The sequence below is a fragment of the Dendrobates tinctorius genome, unplaced genomic scaffold (genome assembly GCF_039654945.1).
Source record: "Dendrobates tinctorius isolate UK_male_01 unplaced genomic scaffold, ASM3965494v1 ptg000065l, whole genome shotgun sequence".
NCBI lineage: Eukaryota > Metazoa > Chordata > Amphibia > Anura > Dendrobatidae > Dendrobates > Dendrobates tinctorius.
In genome coordinates this window covers 4085678-4109862 of record NW_027361733.1, presented here as the reverse complement: position 1 = coordinate 4109862, position 24185 = coordinate 4085678, and the positions used below count along the sequence as shown (strand labels likewise).

Sequence of the window (24185 nt, the reverse complement as noted above, 5' to 3'; positions counted from 1 at the left end):
TAGTGAGGCAGGGCTGTGAAGTCGGAGTGGAGATGAATCTGTGCTGCTCTTTATGTACATGCTCAGTAGTGAGGCAGGGCTGTGGAGTCGGAGTGGAGATGATTCTGTGCTGCACTTTATGTCCATGCTCAGTAGTGAGGCAGTGCTGTGGTGTCGGAGTGGAGATGAATCTGTGTTGCTCTTTATGTCCATGCTCAGTAGTGAGGCAGGGCTGTGGAGTCGGAGTGGAGATGATTCTGTGCTGTACTTTATGTACATGCTCAGTAGTGAGGCAGTGCTGTGGTGTCGGAGTGGAGATGAATCTGTGCTGCTCTTTATGTCCATGCTCAGTAGTGAGGCAGGGCTGTGGAGTCGGAGTGGAGATGAATCTGTGCTGCTCTTTATGAACATGGTCAGTAGTGAGGCAGGGCTGTGGAGTCGGAGTGGAGATGATTCTGTGCTGCATTTTATGTACATGCTCAGTAGTGAGGCAGGGCTGTGGAGTCGGGAGTGGAGATGAATCTGTGCTGTACTTTATGTACATGCTCAGTAGTGAGGCAGGGCTGTGGAGTCGGAGTGGAGATGAATCTGTGTTGCATTTTATGTACATGCTCAGTAGTGAGGCAGGGCTGTGGAGTCGGAGTGGAGATGAATCTGTGCTGCACTTTATGTACATGCTCAGTAGTGAGGCAGGGCTTTGGAGTCGGAGTGGAGATGAATCAGTGCTGCATTTTATGTACATGCTCAGTAGTGAGGCAGGGCTGTGGAGTCGGAGTGGAGATGAATCTGTGCTGTACTTTATGTACATGCTCAGTAGTGAGGCAGGGCTGTGGAGTCGGAGTGGAGATGAATCTGTGCTGCATTTTATGTACATGCTCAGTAGTGAGGCAGGGCTGTGGAGATGAATCCGTGCTGCTCTTTATGTCCATGCTCAGTAGTGAGGCAGGGCTGTGGAGTCGGAGTGGAGATGATTCTGTGCTGCATTTTATGTACATGCTCAGTAGTGAGGCAGTGCTGTGGTGTCGGAGTGGAGATGAATCTGTGCTGCTCTTTATGTACATGCTCAGTAGTGAGGCAGGGCTGTGGAGTCGGAGTGGAGATGAATCTGTGCTGCTCTTTATGTACATGCCCAGTAGTGAGGCAGGGCTGTGGTGTCGGAGTGGAGATGATTCTGTGCTGCTCTTTATGTACATGCTCAGTAGTGAGGCAGTGCTGTGGTGTCGGAGTGGAGATGAATCTGTGCTGCACTTTATGTACATGCTCAGTAGTGAGGCAGGGCTATGGAGTCGGAGTGGAGATGAATCAGTGCTGCATTTTATGTACATGCTCAGTAGTGAGGCAGGGCTGTGGAGTCGGAGTGGAGATGAATCTGTGCTGTACTTTATGTATATGCTCAGTAGTGAGGCAGGGCTGTGGTGTTGGAGTGGAGATGAATCAGTGCTGCATTTTATGTACATGTTCAGTAGTCAGGCAGGGCTGTGGAGTCGGAGTGGAGATGAATCTGTGCTGTACTTTATGTACATGCTCAGTAGTGAGGCAGGGCTGTGGAGTCGGAGTGGAGATGAATCTGAGCTGCATTTTATGTACATGCTCAGTTGTGAGGCAGGGCTGTGGTGTCGGAGTGGAGATAAATCTGAGCTGCACATTATGTACATGGTTCAGTAGTGAGGCAGGGCTGTGGTGTCGGAGTGGGCCCCGTCTCATCTGCTCGCCGGGCCTCTACCGGCAGGCTAAACCGGGCCCGGGCATCAATAGTTAACAGCCACCAGCCAATCGGAGGCTGGCAGCTGACGTTAGCCACAGCGCACACGTCGCCAACTTCTGATGTCATTGTCAGTCGCCAGCGGGTGCGCGCTTCAGCTGTGTGGAGGGTGCTTTGCCGCAGGAGAACGGCCAGGTAAGAAAAACTTTAAAAAATGTTTTTATTTTTATTGAAAGCAGGGGCAGAATGTAACAGTGGGACACAGGAGGGGGCAGAATGGACACGGGGGGAAGAATGTTACAGTAAAACACAGGAGGAAGCAGAATGTGACAGTGAGCCACAAGAGGGGGTAGAATGTGACAGTAAGACACAGGAGGGGGTCGAATTTGACAGTGAGACACAGAAGGGGGCAGAATGTGAGACACGGGGCAGGATGGATACGATGTAGACAGATGGGGCAGGATCGGGAGATCATATGGGGGCAGAATGGATACTCATGAGGGCAGGATGAGAGAAAATATGGCTGGAGCCAGAAATGAGACACACGGGGGCCTGGATGGGGGATATTATTACCATAGGGGCTAATTTAGAGATATTATTACTGCAGTGATGTATTTATTTTATTTTTTTTTGAGAATACTGTTTTAAATGGGGGAAGGTCCTGTTACTGTACAGAGCGACACTATGTCGCCTTTTTTTCTTCATCTGGTGTATTGTAGAAGTTGGGAAAAAATGAAGTAATGTGTTCTGCAAGTGGAGCTCTAGATAACAGTGTTATTTCCTGCAGAGATGAGCCCTGGCTGAAAGACGTGATGGCGGTCTGTGCTGGATGAAAGATGAAAAGCGAAGCTGAAGGACTTCACTTAGAGACGTCACTGGTGAGTCAGTGTGTTACCTGTACACTGACACTATACACTATATACAGAGTGCCTTTGTACACTGGCACTATATACAGAGGTCCTGTGCATAATGTCATTGGTGATCATTGTATTACCTGTACACTGGCACTATATACAGAGGTCCTGTGCATAATGTCATCAGTGATCACTATTACCTGTACACTGGCACTATATACAGGACTCCTGTGTATGTCACTGGTGATCACTGTATTACATGTACAGGGGTTGGACAAAATAATGGAAACACCTAACGTTTTGGCATCATAATCTTCGAACATGTTATAAACATGCAAACCGTGACATACGGTAATGTTTTGTAGTTGATTATTTGTGTTATGTGATATGTGTATGTAAATTAACTGTTTGTTTTGCAGAATTGTAAGAACATTGATGAGAACCTGATACCAATGGCAGACCTCTCGGATTTTCAAAGAGGCCAAATTGTTGGTGCTCGTGTATGGCAGGCGCTAGTGTAACAGAAAGTGCCCGAATGCTTGGCGTGTCAAGAGGTACTGTCTCCAAAGTAATGACTGAGTTTGAAAGAGAAGGAAAAACATCCGCAGCAAAGCACAGGTCCGGCCGAAAGTCAAAGTTGACTGAGGGAGACTGTCGGACTCTAAAGAGAATTGTGAGAGAGGATCGCAAGACCACGGCTCCGAAAATCACTGCTGAGCTCAATGAACACCTACAGAACCCAGTTTCCATGAAAACGGTTCATCGGGAGCTGCACAAATCTGGATTCCACGGAAGAGCTGCAATTAGAAAACCGCTGACAAATGTTTCCAAGCGTTTAGAGTGGTATAGAAACCTCCAGAATTGGTCCCTCGAGCAGTGGAAACATGTGATATTCTCAGACGAATCATCATTTACCCCATTTCCGACCTCCGGCCGAGTGTACGTTTGGAGACAGCCGAAAGAAGCATTCCATCCAGACTGCCTTCTCCCAACCATAAAACATGGCGGAGGTTCTGTGATGATCTGGGGTGCTATTTCGTGGCGATCCGCCGAGCCAATGATATCCCTTCATGGAAGAATTAACAGCCGAGATTATTTAGGCATTTTGGGTGACCAAGTGCATCCTATGGTTCAAGCACTGTTCCCGGAGGGGAACGCCATCTTTCAGGATGATAATGCACCAATTCATACAGCTAGAATCGTTAAAGCATGGCACAAGGAACATTCTAATGAAGTTGAGCATCTCATCTGGCCCTCACAATCCCCAAACCTCAACATTATTGAGCATTTATGGTAGATTTTAGAGATTCACGTTAGATGTCGATTTCCGCCGCCATCGTCACTCAAAGAACTGGAGGGTGTTTTAACTGAAGAATGGACTAAAATTCCTTTGGAAATAATTCACACCTTGTATGAATCCATACCTCGGAGAATTGAGGCTGTAATCGCCGCAAAAGGTGGACCTACACCATATTAAACTAACTTTTGTTGATGTTTCCAGGTGTTTCCATTATTTTGTCCAACCCCTGTACACTGACACTATATACAGAGCTCTTGTGTATAATGTCACTGATAATCACTGTATTGCCTGTACACTGACACTGTATACAGGGCTCCTGAGTATGATGTCACTGATGATTCCTGTATTACTTGTACACGGACACTATATACAGAGGTCCTGTGTATAATGTCACCGGTGATCACTGTACTGTTGTGAACTCAACACAACAACAACACAACACAACAGGTGGTTCGGTTGCATGGAATTCCTGAGAACATTGTGTCGGACAGAGGAGTCCAGTTTGTCTCCAGATTTTGGAAAGCATTTTGTTCCAAGCTGGGAATTCAGTTGTCCTTCTCCTCTGCGTTTCACCCACAGACCAATGGGCAGACAGAGAACAAAACAGACTTTGGAGTCCTATTTGAGATGTTTTATATCTGCTGATCAGAATGATTGGGTCTCGTTTTTGCCCTTGGCCGAATTCGCCCTTAATAATAGAGCTAGCCCTGCCACATTGATGTCGCCCTTTTTCTGTAACTTTAGGTTTCATCCTCGATTTTCTTCAGGGCAAGTCGAATCTTCAGCCTGCCCAGGTGTTGACACTGTTGTAAAGAGAATGCAGCAGATTTGGGACCAAGTGGTGGATAAGTTGTCCATCTCTCAAGAAAAGGCCCAGCAGTTATCCAACCGGCATAGGACCATTGGTCCCTGGTTTGAAGTGGGTAATATGGTTTGGTTGTCGTCAAAAAATATCTCTATGAAGGTTGCGTCTCCAAAGTTCAAGCCAAGATTTATTGGACCTTATAGGATTTTGGAGATTCTTAACCCGATTTCTTTTCGATTGGCTCTTCCAGTTACGTTTAAGATCCATAACGTGTTTCATAAGTCTCTGTTGAATAGGTTTGTTGAGCCAGTGGTTCCTATGGCGGCAACTTCTGACCCTGTGTTGGTTGAAGGTAATGTGGAATATGAGGTAGAGAAAATACTGGATTCTCGTCTGGCTAGATGGAGACTCCAGTAATTGGTCAAGTGGAAGGAGTATGGCCAGGAGGACAATTCTTGGGTCTCTGCCTCTGACATTCATGCCGATAGATTGGTTCGTGCTTTTCACTGGGCCCATCCTGATCGGCCTGGTGGCGTGGATGAGGGTTCGGTGACCCTTCCTCTGGGGGGGGGGGGTACTGTTGTGAACTCATTTTCTGGTTTACCTCTGGCTTCTGGTGAGGGTGGTGGAGCTGGCTGTGTTGACAGAGGAGGCATGAGTTCTCCATCCGGGCTCCCTCTAGTGGTGACAGTAGGTAATGAAGCTGATCTAAATGTCAGAGACCTGCCACCTGAGGAGGAGGACTGTGAGTGGACATCAGGAGTCTCTGACTGGATTTAAGACAGCCGACTCCCTAATTTTGTGCTGGTGATTTTTTCCTGCCCTGAGGTTCTGGTTTCCAGTTCTGTTCCTGCCTTCTCAAGCTAAGTGTGCTCTGCTAATTTTTCACATGAGATTTGGTCTGGTTTACTCAGTTTTTGTGGTCAGCCAGCTCCTGCTGGGGCTGTGCTGAATTTCCATTCTTATGTCTCTGTTTATGCCAGTTTGCTTTTTGTCCCTGATCAGATTGGTCTCTTTTTGCTCTGTCTTCAGAATATACCAGAGTGCTGATATAGGTAATTGAAGTCTAGCAACTTCAGGGTTTTTGTTATCAGAAATTGTTGAACATTTTTTGGCAGGGTTTTGTGCGTGATTGCAGACAGCATCTTTCCTTTCCTGTCCTTTCTAGTTAGTGTGGGCCCCCTCGTTTGCTCAGCCTATTTTTCTATCTGTGTTTGTGTTTTCATCTTGTCTCACCAACAATACATGTTTGGGGGCTGTCTATTGCTTTGGGGTCTGCTCTGGGGCAGTTTAGATTTCCCCTTTTCTTGCTTTAGGCTTATTTAGTTCTCCGGCTGTGACGAGGCATCTAGGATCATTGTAGGTACGCTTCACAGCTACTGCTAGTTGTGTGGATAGGATCAGGGGTCTGCAATCAGCTTAGTTACCAACCTCTCTGGTTTTCTGTGGCTTAGCTTGTTTTTCCTCCTCGGTGACTCATTCATAACACTGTACACTGGCACTATATACAGAGCTCCTGTGTATAATGTCACTGGTGATCACTGTATTACCTGTACACAGAATGTATACCAAGTACAGATCTCCTGTGTATAGTGATAGTATTATGTTTTTGTTATTAATGATCAGTATTGTAGTATTCTGTCACTGTGGTGGTAATATGTGGTCTGGGCATGGTGCGGTGGTATTTGTCCCTTGTATGTGCTATTATTCTGTCACTGTGGTGGTAATATGTGGTTTGCTCATGGTGTGGCTGTATTTCTTCCTTGTATGTGGTATTATAGGTCACTATGTGGTGGTAATATGTGGTCTGGACATGGTGCGGTGGTATTTGTCCCTTTGGATGTGATATTATTGGTCATTTTAAAAACTGAAAAATAAATTAAAAAAAAAACTAAATTGTATTGGATATTTTAACAAATGTTTAATAGGCTGGAGAAGGGACTAACCAAAAGAGTCTACCTTGTCGTGGTGGCAAATTTAAAAAATCTTTTGGTCAAAACAAGAGCTGCTGGCTGTGTGTGTGATCTGGAGATGGGAACTGTTAATGTGCGATTGGTGAGAAGTGGAGTTTTTCCAAGAGAGAGCGGTGGGACTGTGGACAGTTTGAAGGGTGGAGCCTGGGCGGAGTCTCAAGGGGGCCCCTGAAAATTTTGCCAGTATGGGGCCCTGAAATTCCTAGTGGCAGCCCTGCCTCACATTAACCAAGATGCTACAGGCGGATGCCTCACAATATACAAGATGCTACAAGAGGATGGCTTACAATATACAAGATGCTACAGGCAGATGCCTCACAATATACAAGATGCTACAGGTGGATGGCTCACATTATGCAAAATGCCACAGATTAATGCTCTCATTATACAAAATGCTACAAGAGGATGGCTCTTATTATGCAAGGTACTACTGGTGGATGGTGCACATCATGTAAGATGCTACAGGTGAATGGCACACATTATGTAAGATCCTATAGGTGGATGGCACACATTATGTAAAGTGCTAAAGGTGGATGGTATGTAAAGTGCTAAAGGTGGATGGTGCGGATTATAAAGCAGACTTCTTCACAATTATTTCCAGTGTTATTGCTGAGAAAAACAACATTTTGCACACAGCATGGGCCACTGTGAGGTTTTCACTGCCCATGAATCCTTTTTCAAGCATCAACGCCCTCTGGGACTCTTCCAGCCCTGATCTCCAGACTTCTGTGTATGATGCAATGGTAAAAAGCAGAACCAGACAGTAAAACCTGGAGGGAGAATGTTATTCTGCCTCCACCTGACTGGAAAAAAATAGACAAGAAAACTGTGAAGTGTCCAGCGTTACGCAAATTTTCTCATCTGCAAAAGTCATTTGCGGCACGCTTGTGACAGCCGAGGCCTCATGGAGGGGACACTCCTCTAATCCAAGCAGCCCTGGCATTGATAACCGTCAATTACTAAGGAAGCACCTTCAGGCTAGGGAACACTTAGGGTCATGTTCATACAGTGTTTTTTCAGCATGGAAAAACACAGTGTTGGCAGGAAAAAGTGCTGTGGACATTGCATGCTTTTTTATGCATTTTTTCAAGCAGTTTCTTTTGCATTTTTATGCATTGCAGTGAATAGGTAAAAAAAAGCAGCATAAAAACTGATAGAATTGACATCCTACAGTTTAAAACAAAAACACACACCATAGATTAAGAAAGGCAAAGATTAAAAATGTAATTAAATAAAATTGTCAGCTGTTGGGATAGGAAAGATAGGAGTGATCTACATGCAAAGATATAGTAAGTAAAATACATGTCGGGAGTTGGTAAATTGCACATTGCACTCCAACTACTGTACATAGCACAGAGGAACACTCAGCCTTCTGCAGATCGTAATAATAGCCGTCATTGTAAACCTCACATTGCACTAAATCCTCGAATTACTGGGACCTTACACTGATAAAATACATCTCCAGGTTCACCATGTTACCACAATGATTGTTGCATCCTGCAATAAGCAAACTACCAAATAAACAGCACAAGGAACAGAAAATGATTCACGTCCTATTACATCCAGGACCGCTACGCAGATGCAGCCACATATGAGAACCCTGTGGATTCTCCATTTCTATTTGCAGTCACATTAGTGACACTGATAGGACAGTGAGACTGAAAAAAGTTTGCTGACAGTGGGGTAAGGATGATGCCAATGCAACACTGTTCCAACAAATTACCCTTTTCCTACATGTGAGACATCGACCTATTCTGTTCTGTAAAATGATATAGTTGTACACATGATAAACCGGGAAATCTGTAGGTCAGGGGGAATAGGAAAGAAATGTAAAAGAGCAAATAATCATATCTGCATGTATAAAACCAGTGACATTACGTGGTATGAGGCACCCAGAGTCAGCGTCAGACTTTATTAAATTCTGAATCAGAGCAGGGGTCCCACCCACAGCAGAAAAAAAATACTTTTTCTTTTTCATCTGTTTTCAGGCTTCAGAGTTAAAAGTAGGTGAAATAAATGAAGCAGAAACCACAACTCCGCTCCTCGCTCTGGTCTACAGGGCCCTGTGCCACTTGGGCGAGGCAGCTTTAGAGACGAGATAAACAGGCAGCACGAAACGAATCGCGAGCCAGGTCCAGGCCTGTAAACTACCATGCTGAGAACCATCTTAAAGGTACAGGCGTATCATTACATGGATTTCTTGTGTTTTGAACCAAAAGGAGTGAACATCTGTGATGTTTACTCCTTTCAGCCTTCCCCCTTTACAATGTGTCAGGAAGTCTCCAGAGGAAAATCAGAGTATTGCAAAAATAGTAGTAATAATGTCCATGAATTTTCAATGGCACAAGTAATAATTGGCCAATAAAGATGGCGGCAGGCTCTACATTTTCATTGAAGTTTGGCTGTTGCTTGTAAAAGTAAGACCTGCGCCCCCAGTCTACATGGTGTAGACCAATAAGAAAAAATTGGAAATGCATTCACAGTCTATGAGAAATAGGACTTTCCATCATTGTCTATGAAGAAAAGTAGGATGTGAACCCACAGTCTGTGTGGAAACGACCTACACCCATTATCTAAGAAGATAAAAAATGCACCCACAGTCTATACAGTATATAGTGTGCCGACAGTATGTGAAAAGTAGGACCAGTACACAAAGACTACGAAGAGACGTAGGACCCGCAATCAGTCTCAGTAGAACCTGCACACAAATTCTACAGAAAAAGTCAGTCTACGCGGGCAGACGAGTCAGGCCTGTGCCCACAGTCTACGCGGGCAGACGAGTCAGGCCTGTGCCCACAGTCTACGCGGGCAGACGAGTCAGGCCTGTGCCCACAGTCTACGCGGGCAGACGAGTCAGGCCTGTGCCCACAGTCTACGCGGGCAGACGAGTCAGGCCTGTGCCCACAGTCTACGAGGATGGAGGAGTCTGGCCCGTATCTACAATCTATGTGGAGAAGTAAGACATATGTGGCACTAAGTTATAAAGCAACAGTTCCTTTCCTTTGTGCTGGCTCCTGCTGACCGTATGGACAGTGTGTGAATGGGTCTACTAGTTTCGTTGATAACGGTACCTCGTGACTGACCCAGTTGGAGAAATTCAAATTATATGTTGGGAAGGGATTTTGCAGAAGTAGTGTGAGCTTGCTATCTTTCCTCTCATCTGATACATGGCAGCATTAAGAGGAAGTCTATGCTCAGTGCCCTCATGTCATATACAGGAAGTCCTGAGAAGATGATCTTATGCAAGAAAGGTTATTTCACCACAGTGGAGGTTGTTTCACTCATGAAGACATTAACAATTTAAATACAGACTGAACACTATACAAGAGGAAAATATAAAAATTCTGAGGACTTATACATGCAAGAAAAGAAGCTGCTCCAGTGCTGTTTGAAATATTTTCAGAACTGACTGTCCAAAGTGACATGGAATGAGGGGGCAGAAGACCAACTTCGTATAATGCTACAGTGATGAACTGATCACAGCATGGTGACACAGAAACTGGGGGACCACAACACCCGGATGCAGACAGCACAGTACCATGATGCAGTGACAAGATGATAGCATCTTTCTACAGCAGTTACAATCCGACTACCACCCTGAAATAGTGACCATAACATTCTAAAAGAAGTGATAAGGTGACTATAAAACCATGGCACAGCGACAAGCTGACCATAGGACCATGATGTGATGACATGGTGACCACATCACTCTGAAGCACTGACTAGCACTAGAATAGACAAACATGATGACTACAGCACTGACTATGGTACCTTGGTGCAGCGACATGGTGACTATTCCACCATGACGCAGTGACCATAGCACTCTGACGTAATGACGTGGTGACCATTGCACTCTGACACAGTAATGTAGTGACCACAGCATACTGACGCAGTAACCACAACACCCTAATGTAGGGATGTGGTAAGCACAGCACCCTGATGCAGTGACTATAGCATAATGACACAGTGGCCATAGCACACCGACACAGCGATGTAGGAACCATAGCACACCGGCACAGTGACGATGGGATCATAGCACACCAGCACAATGACAATAGCACATCAACATCCTGATGACGAGATGAGGTGAATATAATGCACTGTGACATAATATAGTATTTCTACACTAGGATTTTCTTTGCTCCTTAAATAGTACACTGCAGGCTACAAGCAGATGTAGCAAATCCTGAACAATAACTATATATATATATACACACACACACACACACACACACACACACACACACATGCATATAAAAATTCTGCATCTATTCAAAAGATACCTCATAAGTTGTCCTTTGTATCATCACAGTTCTACAATTATTAAAGGGCTAAACATGTTGGGAAAATTTCCTGATCTATATTTTCGATTAAAGACTGACATATCCCCACTCTATTGGGACACGGATATTGGGAACCACTGAAAAAAAAAAGTATACTGCATTAATCCTTGGGGCTTAAGGATATGAGACTTCCCTGCTGTGTACGTTAAAACTAAACATGGCGTTAACAGATGTCTCCTCGGCTGGAGCATCCAACAATGAAACTACTCCTTTAAAACAAGTGAAGATCCTCACTAATCTAGAACTGCTGAGGTTAATAAAGCAGAATCCAAATTGTGGCTGCAGAAAGTGACAGATTACTTTGAATCCCTTGTGACCTCATGGTTGACAAACGAACCACACAGCACGTAATCTCCCAGATTTCACAAGAGCCGCTGTTCTGACTCTTTAATCCAGTTATGGATCCAGAAGGAAAACCTTTTAAAACAATTTGCGAACAGCAAGACACAGACACACAACCCGACACTTGGCGTGCAGGGTCCAGGGGTGTATCGCAATACCCTCTCCTGTGGCACATAAGACCATCTCCTGGGAGAGACCAAAAGGAGAAGGATTTACTAAAAAAAAATACATATACCCAGCACACCACATAGCAGATCTATACCGCCTGTACATTCCAACTGCCTGCACCCTTCTGAAAGCAAGCACAGAGGAGATGGAGAATAAGCACAAGGCTCAAGTTGCAGTGTGGCATAAAGGGTTTAAGTTGCAAGGTGGAGCACACACAGGTTTACAGGGACTGTCAGCACAGAATAACTGTTCAAATTAAGTACATGTGCAAATTGCCTCTTGAGAGAAAAAGAGGACTTGAACTCTATAGCGCCACCTGTTGGTAGTAGCGATCCTACAAGTCACAATCAACCCTTTAACGAGTCTTGTAATATGACTTAGGATTAAAGGGTTGATTGTTACTTGTAGGACCCCTACTACCAACAGGTGGCGCTATAGAGTTCAAGTCCTCTTTTTCTCTAGAGGCAACTTGCATATTATTTTCCCAGAGGAGCATTGCACGGCGAATAAGCCTCCTTACCTTGACAAGCCAGAGCTGGCATGTCACTCTCCACAAGAAGAAACCTTAGGGTATGTGCACACACGCTGCGGAATGCTCTGCAGATTTGTCCACGCGGATTTAGTAAAATCCGCAGGTAAATCCGCAGGTCAGAAGACCTGCGGTTTATGTGTGGATTACCCTGCGGGTTTGCCCTGCGGTTTATCATCTCTACAATGGAGTAGGTGGTAAACCGCAGCGGAATCTGCAGAAATAATTGACATGTCATTTCTTTCTGCGGATTGAAAACCGCAGCAAAACCGCGCGGAAAAATCTGCACTGTCTGCACTGCAGTTTTTGTTTTCCATAGTTTATAATGCTACTGTACACCGCAGCAGAAACTGCTGTGGATCTGCAGCGTGTCCACACACCCTAACAAATTAAGTATAGGCGCTCAGAGCACCCTTGGTGTGGCCAAACAGTTCACTGCACCTTACCACCTATTATCCCTCTATCTCCCCTCCTACTTTGATTGACAGCTCTGGCTCTATGAAGCCAGAGAAGGGCAGAGATGGAAAACAAGTAGGTGGGAAGGTGCACTTAAATGTTTAGTCACACAAAGGGTGCTTTGAGAGCAGGTGCTAGGTTTGAGCAATCATTTTGTGCAGACAAGACTCCTTTTAAAGAGGTTGGCCACTACTTTTTGTAATGATGACCAGGGCCGCCATCAGGGCATGCATTACAGCTGTATAGGGCCCCGTGATTAGGGGGGCCCGCCTGGGCCCCGCGGCGCCCGAGCACGCCGTACGCGTCGCTGGCAGCAGCCCTGTCTGCGCTCGCCGCTCGGGTCCCCGCCGGGCCCCCCCTACAATTTATATAGCGTGTCGGGCCCCCTCCCCCCAAGCCTTAAGCCACTATGCACACCGCACCGCTATGCTAGCGTCTGACATTGCGCTTGCTTTCTGGCTTTGTCGTCAAGCGGCAGTGTCCTACGCCGCGCTGCAGCCCTTCTTGGCGCTCGCAGAAGCGACGCCGCACACACGGTAGGTCTAGAGGGACGCAGCTCCGCTGTCTTGGGTCCTGCTCCTGTGACCAGATACCGTGTGTGCATTTACCTGAGGCCTGTGTCACTAACAGGTTCAGCATTTTGTATGTTTTTGTTGCGGCACCTCTGTGTGAACAGAGCCCGTGCTGCGCACTCCGGGTGAAGTTGAACCCGTGCGCATTATACCGCGATATCGGCACCTCTGTGTGAACAGAGCCCGCTCTGCGCACTCCGGGTGAAGTTGAACCCGTGCGCATCATACTGCCATATTGCTCCTCTGTCATTACCTAGCAGCGGTGTAACACCTACTGCACGGTGGACCCCGAGCGGCGAACGCACTTTATTATTTATTTTTATTTAGTGCGTTCCGCCGTTCCTAAACTACAGTCCAAGTGCAGACCGATATTCACTAATGGTTCTTAAAATCTGCATGTCTGGGGCGCTGCACCTGTATCCGCGAAGCCAAAGCGCTGCAGTGGATCCATCAAGGTGCACACATGTTGTTTAGAGCTGTTGTCTCGATGCATGCTTTTTTTGTTTCCATCACAGGAGTGTTGCTTTAAAATGACTGTCACCCAAAAATGACTGTTCAACTAAGTCCAGGTGCTTGGTGCTTCACAGTGGGCAATCACTGAAATCCATCTTCCCACCTGCTTGGTTTCCCTCTGTCTCCAACCTTCTCTGTTGATAAGAAGCCAGAGCTGTCTATTGAAAGAGAGGGGATTCACATAGAGGGAAAACAAGCAGGTGGAAAGGTGAAATAAAATGATTGGGCCCGATGTGAAACAGAATGTAGGGACTTTTTTGGAACAGTCACTCTATGCTGACAGTCCCTTTAAACCTAAGTTCCCTCTTATACTGTCTGAAATATTCACGAATTTTCAGCACCACTCTGGTATTTCGGTGCCATCTTGTACACGCATCTTCTGACTGGCTGGAAGTCAGAAGCTATGTCATAAGTAGAGTTGAGCGAATATCTTCGGGTCCCTGCTTATTCTGCAAGCTGTATGTAGTGCTTACCAATTAAGCTACAGCAGTAACCCGAATACCTGGAGCGCTCCCGATGATCAGCTGTTCGGCGCCGCATCTGCATGTGTCGTCGTGGCTGTGTGACAGTCACGGCACATGCATGGAGACCCTTTGTTTTGGGCTCTCCATGCATGTGCTGTGACTCTGTCACAGCCGTGACACATGCAGCTGCGGTGCCGATCAGCCAGCATGCTCCATGTATCCAGGTTCCTGCTGCAGCTTATTCGGTAAGCGCTATAGATTGTTCAGGTCCTCACTTATTCATCAAATTCGCTCATCTCTAGTCATAAGCTCTCAATGCAAGTATATGAGAGCTACAACAATGTTCTCATAGATTAGATCTGGTCATGGTGTTTCTTTATTTATCTATATGGTGTAGTCATGGTGTGATGGTATTTGTCCCTTGCATATGGTATTTTTCGGCCACAATGTAGTGGGAATATGTGATCTGGTCATGGTATGGTGATATCTCTCCATTTAATGTGGTATTATGTGTTTGTTATATATGATCTGTTCATGAAGTGGTGGTATTTATTCTTTGTGGCGTGGTGGAGGAGGAGCTAGGGTGGAGGCGGAACTGGGGGTGGAGCCTGGGTGGAGTCTCAAGGGGGGCCTCAAATTTTTGCCAGTATGGGGCCCCAAAATTCCTAGTGGCAGCCCTGATGATGACCTATCCTTATAATACGTATACACAACTTAGTCCATCAAAATCCACAAACTGGCACTTCAAATTAACAGTTTATCACACATATTTGGACTTATATTAAATTTGCCGAGAAAGAGATCCAGAAAATGATTAAAAATGGCTCTTTTATTAGACACAATAACTAAAATCCACAAAAATCATTTACATTAAAAATGTAAACAAAATGCCCAGAAGGGGGAAACTGCTGCAATATATCTATATATATATATCAATATCAGTGCTCTATATATACAAAATTTTGTTTCTCTGCAACAATACCACCTGAAAACCTCTATTAATGACAAAACTGTCTCATTAAGGTAGATAGCCAAATGCCTTTTAATAAATAAATGGAGACTAATATCACATGTAAGACGTCCTTAGCGTAAAAGAGACCATCACGACGCAAGAAACACTCCAAATAGAGAAATAAATGAGAGAGCACACAACAAATCAAAGAAATGTTTACCTATATTGAAGGCACCAGATGGCAAAGGATGGCAAGCCCCCCCCGCCCCAATGCACGTTTCACTGTTGCTTCTTCCGGAGGCGTTATAATAGGCTATCAATATCTGATCGGTGGGGGTACAACAGCCGGCACTCCGCCGATCAGTTGTTATAGATCGTTGGTATATTTTTGTTTATTTTTAAGAGTCAGATCCATTCAAAATCGGAAACTTTAGTTTCCTTTGTAGCATTTTTTTTCTCTGTTTAAAATGGATCAGTTTTGTTTATAAACCCTTAAAGGGAATCTGTCAGCACAGAATGATTGTTGAAAACAAATACAGGCGCTTGGTGCTTCATGGTGGGGCCAGTCCTTTAAATATACCTTCCAACGTGCATAGTTTCCATCTATCTCCAGCACTATGAAGCCAGAGATGTCAAAGAAAATGGGGGAATAGAGATTGAGCGAAAACAAGCAGGTGCGAAAGTGTATATACCGGTAAGTGATTGGCCCCTCCGTGAAGCACCAAGTGGCGAGACTTGGTTGGGGTTGGCCACCATTTTTTTTTTTTTAATGTTGTAATGTTGGCCTATCCTAGGATAGGCTTTCAATATCTCATCAGGTTACCCAACACTCCGACGATCAGCTGTTATGGATCTTTGAGGTTTTTTTTTTAATGAAGATGGATCCATTCAAAACTTGAAACTTTAGTTTCCTTTGTACTTTAATTTGTTTTGCTTTGTTTCAAACTGATCTGTTTTATTTACAAAAAGATGCCAGCTGGACATTTTTTTATTGATGGTCTATTCTTTACACACACACACTTCAGGTTGGAGGGTGGAGCACATATACACAGAGTTCAAGAGGTAGGGTGAAGACATACAGGGGAGTTCAGGTGGCAGGGTGGAGTTTAAATACAGTTTGGACTACAGAACGCTGCATACACATACAGACATCAGGTTGTAGAGTGTGGCACACGTATCCAGAATTCAGGTAGCACGACGGCGCTTGAAAATCAGCTCTCATTGCAGATGGAGCACGCAGAACCGTTGATTCTTGATGCAGAACAGCGCTCACAAACCAGCTCTCGTTGCAGGACGGAACACGCAGAACTAGCTCTCCTTACAGAATACGTTGTAGGACGAGCTCACAAACTGGCTCTCGTTGCAGGAAGGTGCTCGCAAACCTGCTTTCGTTGCAGAACATGTTGCAGGACGGCTGTCGCAAACCGGCTCTCGTTGCAGGACGCAGCGCGCAGGACGGGCTCTCGTTGCAGGACGGCGCTCGCAATCGGGCTCTCGTTGCAGGACGGCGCTCGCAATCGGGCTCTCGTTGCAGGACGGCGCTCGCAATCGGGCTCTCGTTGCAGGACGGCGCTCGCAATCGGGCTCTCGTTGCAGGACGGCGCTCGCAATCGGGCTCTCGTTGCAGGACGGCGCTCGCAAACGGGCTCTCGTTGCAGGACGGCGCTCGCAAACCTGCTCTCGTTGCAGAACATGTTGCAGGACGGCTGTCGCAAACCGGCTCTCGTTGCAGGACGGAGCGCGCAGGAAGGGCTCTCATTGCAGGACGGCGCTCGCAAACGGGCTCTCGTTGCAGGACAGCGCTCGCAAACGGGCTCTCGTTGCAGGACAGCGCTCGCAAACGGGCTCTCGTTGCAGGACGGCGCTCGCAAACGGGCTCTCGTTGCAGGACGGCGCTCGCAAACGGGCTCTCTTTGCAGGACGGCGCTCGCAATCGGGCTCTCGTTGCAGGACGGCGCTCGCAAACAGGCTCTCGTTGCAGAACATGTTGCAGGACGGCTGTCGCAAACCGGCTCTCGTTGCAGGACGGAGCGCGCAGGAAGGGCTCTCATTGCAGGACGGCGCTCGCAAACGGGCTCTCGTTGCAGGACGGGGCGCGCAAATGGACTCTCCTTGAGGGAGACAGAACAGGTTGCAGGATGGAGCTCACAACCGGGCTCTGGTTGCAGGGTGGAGCACACACATCTTGCTCCAAACAACACAAAGACCATGTGCAGTTACTCACCGACTGTAGGAAGCGCAGGGTTCCCACATAGTCCCTCTCAGTGCTCAGGATCTCGTTGAGGACGCACAGCCGGAGTCGGAGCTGCCGCTCAGAGTCCTTGTTGCTGCCGGTCTCCGCGCTGCTCGCCTGCTCCTCGGCTTCCATGTCCCACAGTGACCCGGGCTGAGGATGCGGCTGCGCTCAGTGCCGCCCCAGCTGCGCTGTACGGCTCAGTGCGCTCTCCTGCACGGGGAGGACCGGGGAAAGCATCGTCCTCTGCTCAGAGAGGGGTCGGGGGCATCCAGTGTAAAGCTTGGGGGAAAGTTTCCCGCTGTGCGCAGCAGAGGGAGCGCCCCCCGTAATGCCCTGTGCTGTCAGGCTGTCCTCCCCGGTGTGGCTGCGAGGATCGCTCTGCCGCCGCCAGCACTGGGAGTCTCTCTGTGCTCAGCGCACAATGCAGGATGGGGGAGGGTGGAGGTGCGCTCCAAATCTCTCCCAGCCTATTGTCGCCGGCGGCTCCTCCGCTACATTGTATCTTTGCATTTCCTATTCTCGCACAATGACGGGACGGGTCCCCGGGGCAGAGCCCGCTGATGGAGTCAGGCTACCCGGGCAGCTGTGCCGGTACCGGAGCTGGTGCACAATTTGCGGTCACTGCTCTCAGATCTGTTTGCCCCCACACACACCATTCCCTTTTACAATGCACCCCAGGGTCTTAGCACCCATTCTCCCCGGGGTCCATGCTTTCTCAGACCAAGCCTGCCCTTGTTTTTAGGTGCACATAAGAAGATACACAGAATGACAAAAGCTCATCGTAGGATCACATCGCTCGATTGTTGGGCCTTATTCTCTCCGGTGCCTTCACTCTCTCATTTACCAGTTTTATATGATCCCTGATTATGAACCCGAAAAAAAAAAGTTTGGTAACACCATGTAGCAGATTTCTAGATAAAGTATAGATTGTAAATAACTGTTGGAAACATTCTGCCCCCTGCTGCCCATTCACAAGTAACACAACGGGAGGCCAGTGCATTATCTGTTTAGCAAGCTGCAGAGATAAGAGAATCCCCTCCCAGTATGGGGTCTGTCTCCACCACACACAGATCACTGGTGACTATTAGCATCTGGATGGGGGGCCTTGAGATAATAATAAATAATAATAATCTTTATATAGCGCCAACATATTCCGCAGCGCTTTACAGTTTAACAGTTTCAAAACACAAGTCCTAAGTAACAACGCATGATCAATTACACACACAATTCCAGACAATTTAAGCACCTGGACAAATGGTGCAATCTGGTCATTTCTACAGAGATTCCCAATCACTTTCATCATCTGGACGGTTGGCTAAAGGCCCCTTTACATTTAGAGATGCACCAGCGATCCCGACCACGATATGACCGGTCAGGATCGCTGGTGCATCACTAAATGGTCGCTAGTGAGCTGCCAAACAGGCAGATCTCACAGCGATGCAGCAGCGATACAGCGGTCATTACTTACCTTTCAGACGCGGTGAGGGTGTCCGTCTTCCGCCTGCGTCCATGGCTCACTCGTCGGCGCCAGCAGGAAGCCGATGACGAGAAATGGACCAGGCCGATCTGGCGCGATCAGCGATAGCCAGCGGGGGAACCGGTCGGAGGTAAGTATCACATGTAGCGATATCGCTGCTGCGTCACAAAATCAGTGACGCGCTAGCGATATCGCTACGTGTAAAGCCCCCTTAAGTGCCTCCATACACCGGAGATGACAATCCACCCATGAAATGTTGCTTTGTTTTGCCGACCACCCCACACACTTGTTCGATCACAGTGCAAAAATATCTTTCAGATGAAGATGTACATTTTCAATGTATTGCGAACAAAAATGTTCAATAATCGGTGGGAAGACTTAAAGAGGTTGTCCACCACTCAGACACCCTCTTCACAATTCCTATAAGTTTCCTCCTTGTAAAATAATAAAACTTAGCCTGGGGTGAGACTTGCGAGAAACTCGCACAAGTCTCGCATCTCGATACCCAGCACTGCCGCCGGTACTCAGGACCAGAGTGTGCGGCTACCTAGAAATACATGCAACTGCACACTCCGGTCCTGAGTGCCGGCGGCAGTGCTGGTATTGAGGTATGAGACTCATGAGAGTTTCTCGCAAGTCTGACCCCAGTCTTAGGCTATGTGCGCATGCTGCGGATTCTGCTGCGGATTTGGCCACTGCGGATCCGCAACAGTTCTACAGTGTACAGTAGCATGTAAGTCTATGTGATTTACATTCCGCTGTGCACATAAGGATTTTCAACTGCGGAAAAGCTGCGGTTTTGAATCCGCAGAAAGAATTGACATGTCAGTTCTTTCTGCGTATTCTGCTGTGGTTTGCCACCTATTCCATTGTCCAGGTGTCAAACCGCAGGGGAAAACCGCTGGCCAATCCGCAGGTCAATTTAGCTGCAATTTTACCTGCGGATCTGCAGATACAAATCCGCGGGTGAATCCACAGCGTGTGCACATAGCCTTCTACTTTGGACTGCAGGAGCGAGCACTCCTGTATATGGGAGCGTCGCTTGGTCAACAGTCATCTAATATGTATGGCCAACTTTACCCTTGCAGACTTCTAGATGGACGATTTAGCATCTGGATGGTTAATGTCACTTATACTGATTTTTAGTCAAAGTTTTTGATGTGACAAAACAATTTTCATGGTCACTCTCTTCCTAACAAGCATTCTCAAAAAATATAAACCAGACTGCTTATGGTATTGTGGGCATCTGTCGGCCAACAGAAAGCCATCTGCCCTATGATTTAGCACATTTGATTTGTTTGTTGAAATATTTCTTGAAGGAAATATCTTTCAATAATTTTCCGAGCAACTCAAACGATTAGACTAAAGCGTGTATGGTCTCCCCTGCTCTTAGGGTATGTGCAGACGAACAGGAATTGGTAGCGCTTTAGACGCAGCGCATGTCTGCTTCGTCCAAAATGCTGCTGGCTATTGAAGGCAGGTGAATCCGCATGTGTTCAGTGAACCGTGTGTATTCACTGCATCCAATACATTGTATGGGTGATCTTTCTCTTGCAAGAGACTCACATCTCCACAAGAGAAATAGACATACTGTGGTCTGGAGAGACACGCCGCATGTCCATCTGCGCAGGTGATTTCTTGAAATCCCATCCACTATGCTGTAAGATCTGGATGCTGCACAAGTACGCAGTGTCCACTGATCATGTGCACATACCGTAAATGGATTTACGTTCAAAACAATTGTAGCCAGTAAACTGAGATCAGGGAGAGGATGACAACATCTTGATTATTGGTCCAAACTCACAGATATTCAATCTGATTTACAGTCAATATGAACATCTAGATGGTTGATTGGATTGGTCAAGTGACACAGATCTCAAGGCAGTATTTACATGGGTATGGTACACTTGAGGTAGTTAGACACAGGTGTACAGTCAGTATATGCATCTGAAAGATCAGTTACGCATGCAGCTTTTCAGACAATTTGAGCATCTGGACAGTTAAGCTAAGGCCAGCCATACACATTAAATAGCTGTCAACTGATCAACACAAGCCGATTGTTCAGCAGACAGCCATCTGCCAACTCTACCAAACACAGGAGTGCTCATTCGGCCGATTGCTCCTGTGTTCTCTATGATGAAGTTGCCGACTGACACATCAGCCAGCGTCTTATCTCACAGGTGACAATGTGAATGGCAGTTCACAACTGGACATGCACAATGACATCTCTTCCGAACATCAGTTGACCGGCGCCCCATACACATTAGACTGTCTGCCGAACCTGTTGATTTCAGCGGATTCGGCAGACACACTGTATATGTAATGTGTATGGGGGCCTTATGTTGTCCAGTTTCTGATGCAATTTCAAAACAATTTCAGCATCTGAATCAGTCAGCTAGACAGATTTCAAGTCAATATTAGAGTCTGAATGGTTGGCTTTAATGGGACACTTACATACAGGATTCCATGCAATATTTACATTTGGACGATCAGGCTGGAATTGATCAGTCACACATCGGTTTCCATTATCCTTTCCATTTGTCTGTTCTGTTTACAAAAAAAGGAACCAACAGATTAGAATATAATTAGCATCCTGTGCATTCCTATTACAAATGGAAGCAGAGGGGCCCCTTGGATTCATGCGGCATCCGTCTGGTTTCCGTTTGTGGTTTATTTTTAGAAGGGAAGAAAACCTTTTTTGAGCCTTTTTTTCTTTCTAGTATTGAACGACAAACGGAAACCAGACGGACTCCAAATAAATCAATGGGCACATTTTGTCTCCATTTGAAACAGGAATGCACAGGTTGCTAATTCAATTTTCAACTGAAAAGTCAAATGGAAAAGACATATGGACATGTGAACAAAGCCTAAAGTCAGCATCTGGATGGTTGCATAAGCTGGTTGGTTTCATACATATTTCTAATCCCATCCACGTTCAGACAGGCCACCTGAGTTGGTAAGTTATACCCAGATTTCTGGCCAATAGCCATATCTGGGATTGTTTTTTTGTTTTTTTTTAATTTAACGAGAAATTAACCATTCTTATCTGAGCAGAATAACCCGTCTATTCCCGATAATTCCGTCCTCTCCATGATCATGGTTTACCTTCATGTGAATACAGAGTACGTGAAACAATTCGGACTTGCGTTGTCTAATAATTTGGATGGTGCTGAGAAAACTATTTGAAAAAAAACCTTCGAGAAAAATCTCAACACTCAACACATATTTGTAAAATGATAGTACACACAAGGCTGGCTGTTGGACGGTAGATGCCCAAAATACGACACGTATTCAAAATTGTAATGTATCAGAACACTCATGGGGGTGAATATGAATATTATTTTGTCACCTCATCAAAAATATTTCACATGGATTATTTTAGTTGATAGTAAATTAAACTCTTTCCAACTAATGGTCAGTGAAGCCCTATAACTGACCCAACGAGGGAGCAGATACAGTTATTGAAGATCATACAGGGAGCAATAGGAATTCTCGTGTCAACTCTGGAGGAGCAGATTTGAAAAAAAGGCAATGAGTGGGATTTTTCAGACTTGTCTCTATCTTAAAATGGTCATATATTTAATCAGTGGCATATTCTATAAATATTCTATATCTCTCATGCCACAGACGGTTACAGTATACAGTGACACGTGTGATGCTACAGTACTTTATGGGGGTAATGGAATGGGGGATTTGACAGATTAGGCTCTTTCAGGAGCTCCTATATTCAGTCCCTGTAGTAACAACGCTGCTGACAGTTTAACGTGTGTCACCTAGCAACCAGCTAGGAATAATTCACAGTACCGATACCAACGTTAAGATTATTGTGAAGAGTTTAATTAAATACAGTGATGCTAAAAGAGTGTTGGGCATAGCCTGATGTGTTTGTACAATTGGGGTACAAGCACCATTCTTTGCACACAAATTATGGTCCCCTTAGATTAGGTCTGGACAGAAACAAGCAGCAGCTATGTAAGAAATAGTTGCGTCTACAATGAGGCGCATAATTTCATTGGAGAGTACGGAAATGTTTCTTGAGTCTCCATGTCTACAAAGCCAAAAAATTCTACAGTCATGGCCAAAAGTTTTGAGAATGACACAAATATTATATTTTCACATGATCTGCTGGCCTCTGGCTTTTATGTGTGTTTGTCAGATGTTTTTATCACATACAGAAATATAATTGCAATCATATTATGAGTAGCAAAAGGTTATATTGACAGTTAGAATGAGTTAATGCAGCAAGTCAATATTTGCAGTGTTGACCCTTCTTCTTCAGGACCTCAGCAATTCTCCCTGGCATGCTCTCAATCAACTTCTGGATCAAATCCTGACTGATAGCAGTCCATTCTTGCAAAATCAATGCTTTTATTTTGTCTGAATTTGAAGGTTTTTGTTTGTCCACCCGTCTCTTGATGATTGACCACAAGTTCTCAATGGGATTAAGATCTGGGGAGTTTCCAGGCCATGGTCCCAAAATCTCTATGTTTTGTTCCCTGAGCCATTTAGTTATCACCTTTGCTTTATGGCAAGGTGCTCCATCATGTTGAAAAAGGCATTGTTGATCGTCAAACTGCTCTTGGACGGTTGGGAGAAGTTGCTCTTGGAGGACATTCTGGTACCATTCTTTATTCATGGCTGTGTTTTTAGGCAAGACTGAGAGAGAGCCCATTCCCTTGGCTGAGAAGCCACCCCACACATAAATGGTTTCAGGATGCTTGACAGTTGGCATGAGACAAGACTGGTGGTAGCGCTCACCTGGTCTTCTCCGAATAAGCCGTTTTCCAGATGTCCCAAACAATCGAAAAGGGGATTCATCAGAGAAAATGACTTTACCCCAGTCCTCAGCAGTCCACTCCCTGTACCTCTTGCAGAATATCAGTCTGTCAATGATGTTTTTCCTGGAGAGAAGTGGCTTCTTTGCTGCCCTCCTTGAGACCAGGTTTTCCTCCAAGAGTCTCCGCCTCACAGCGCGTGCAGATGCACTCACACCTGCCTGCTGCCATTCCTGAGCAAGCTCTGCACTGCTGGTAGCCCGATCCCACAGCTGAAACACTTTTAAGAGACGGTCCTGGTGCTTGCTGGTCTTTCTTGGGCCCCCTGGAGCCTTTTTGGCAACAAGGGAACCTCTCTCCTTGAAGTTCTTGATGATGCGATAGATTGTTGACTGAGGTGCAATCTTTCTAGCTGCGATACTCTTCCCTGTTAGGCCATTATTGTGCAGTGCAATGATGACTGCACGTGTTTCTTTAGAGATAACCATGGTTAACAAAAGAGAAACAATGATGCCAAGCACCAGCCTCCTTTTAAAGTGTCCAGTGGTGTAATTCTTACTTAATCATGACAGATTGATCTCCAGCCCTGTCCTCATCAACACCCACACCTGTGTTAATGGAGCAATCACTGAAACGATGTTAGCTGGTCCTTTTAAGGCAGGGCTGCAATGATGTTGAAATGTGTTTTGGGGTAAAAAGTTCATTTTCTAGGCAAATATTTACTTTGCAAGTAATTGCTGTTAAG

General features: G+C 45.9%; 1 protein-coding gene across 1 annotated transcript in view; it reads right to left on the bottom strand.

Annotated features, from left to right (window-relative positions):
• Positions 1-17629, bottom strand: part of PREX1 (phosphatidylinositol-3,4,5-trisphosphate dependent Rac exchange factor 1) — a 180816-nt gene extending 163187 nt beyond the window's left edge. The window contains exon 1 of the mRNA XM_073580534.1: positions 17177-17629. Within this exon, the coding sequence (XP_073436635.1) occupies positions 17177-17320 (144 nt within the window). The 5' untranslated portion in view covers positions 17321-17629. The remainder of the gene's footprint in view (positions 1-17176) is intronic.
• Positions 17630-24185: the final 6556 nt, after the last annotated feature.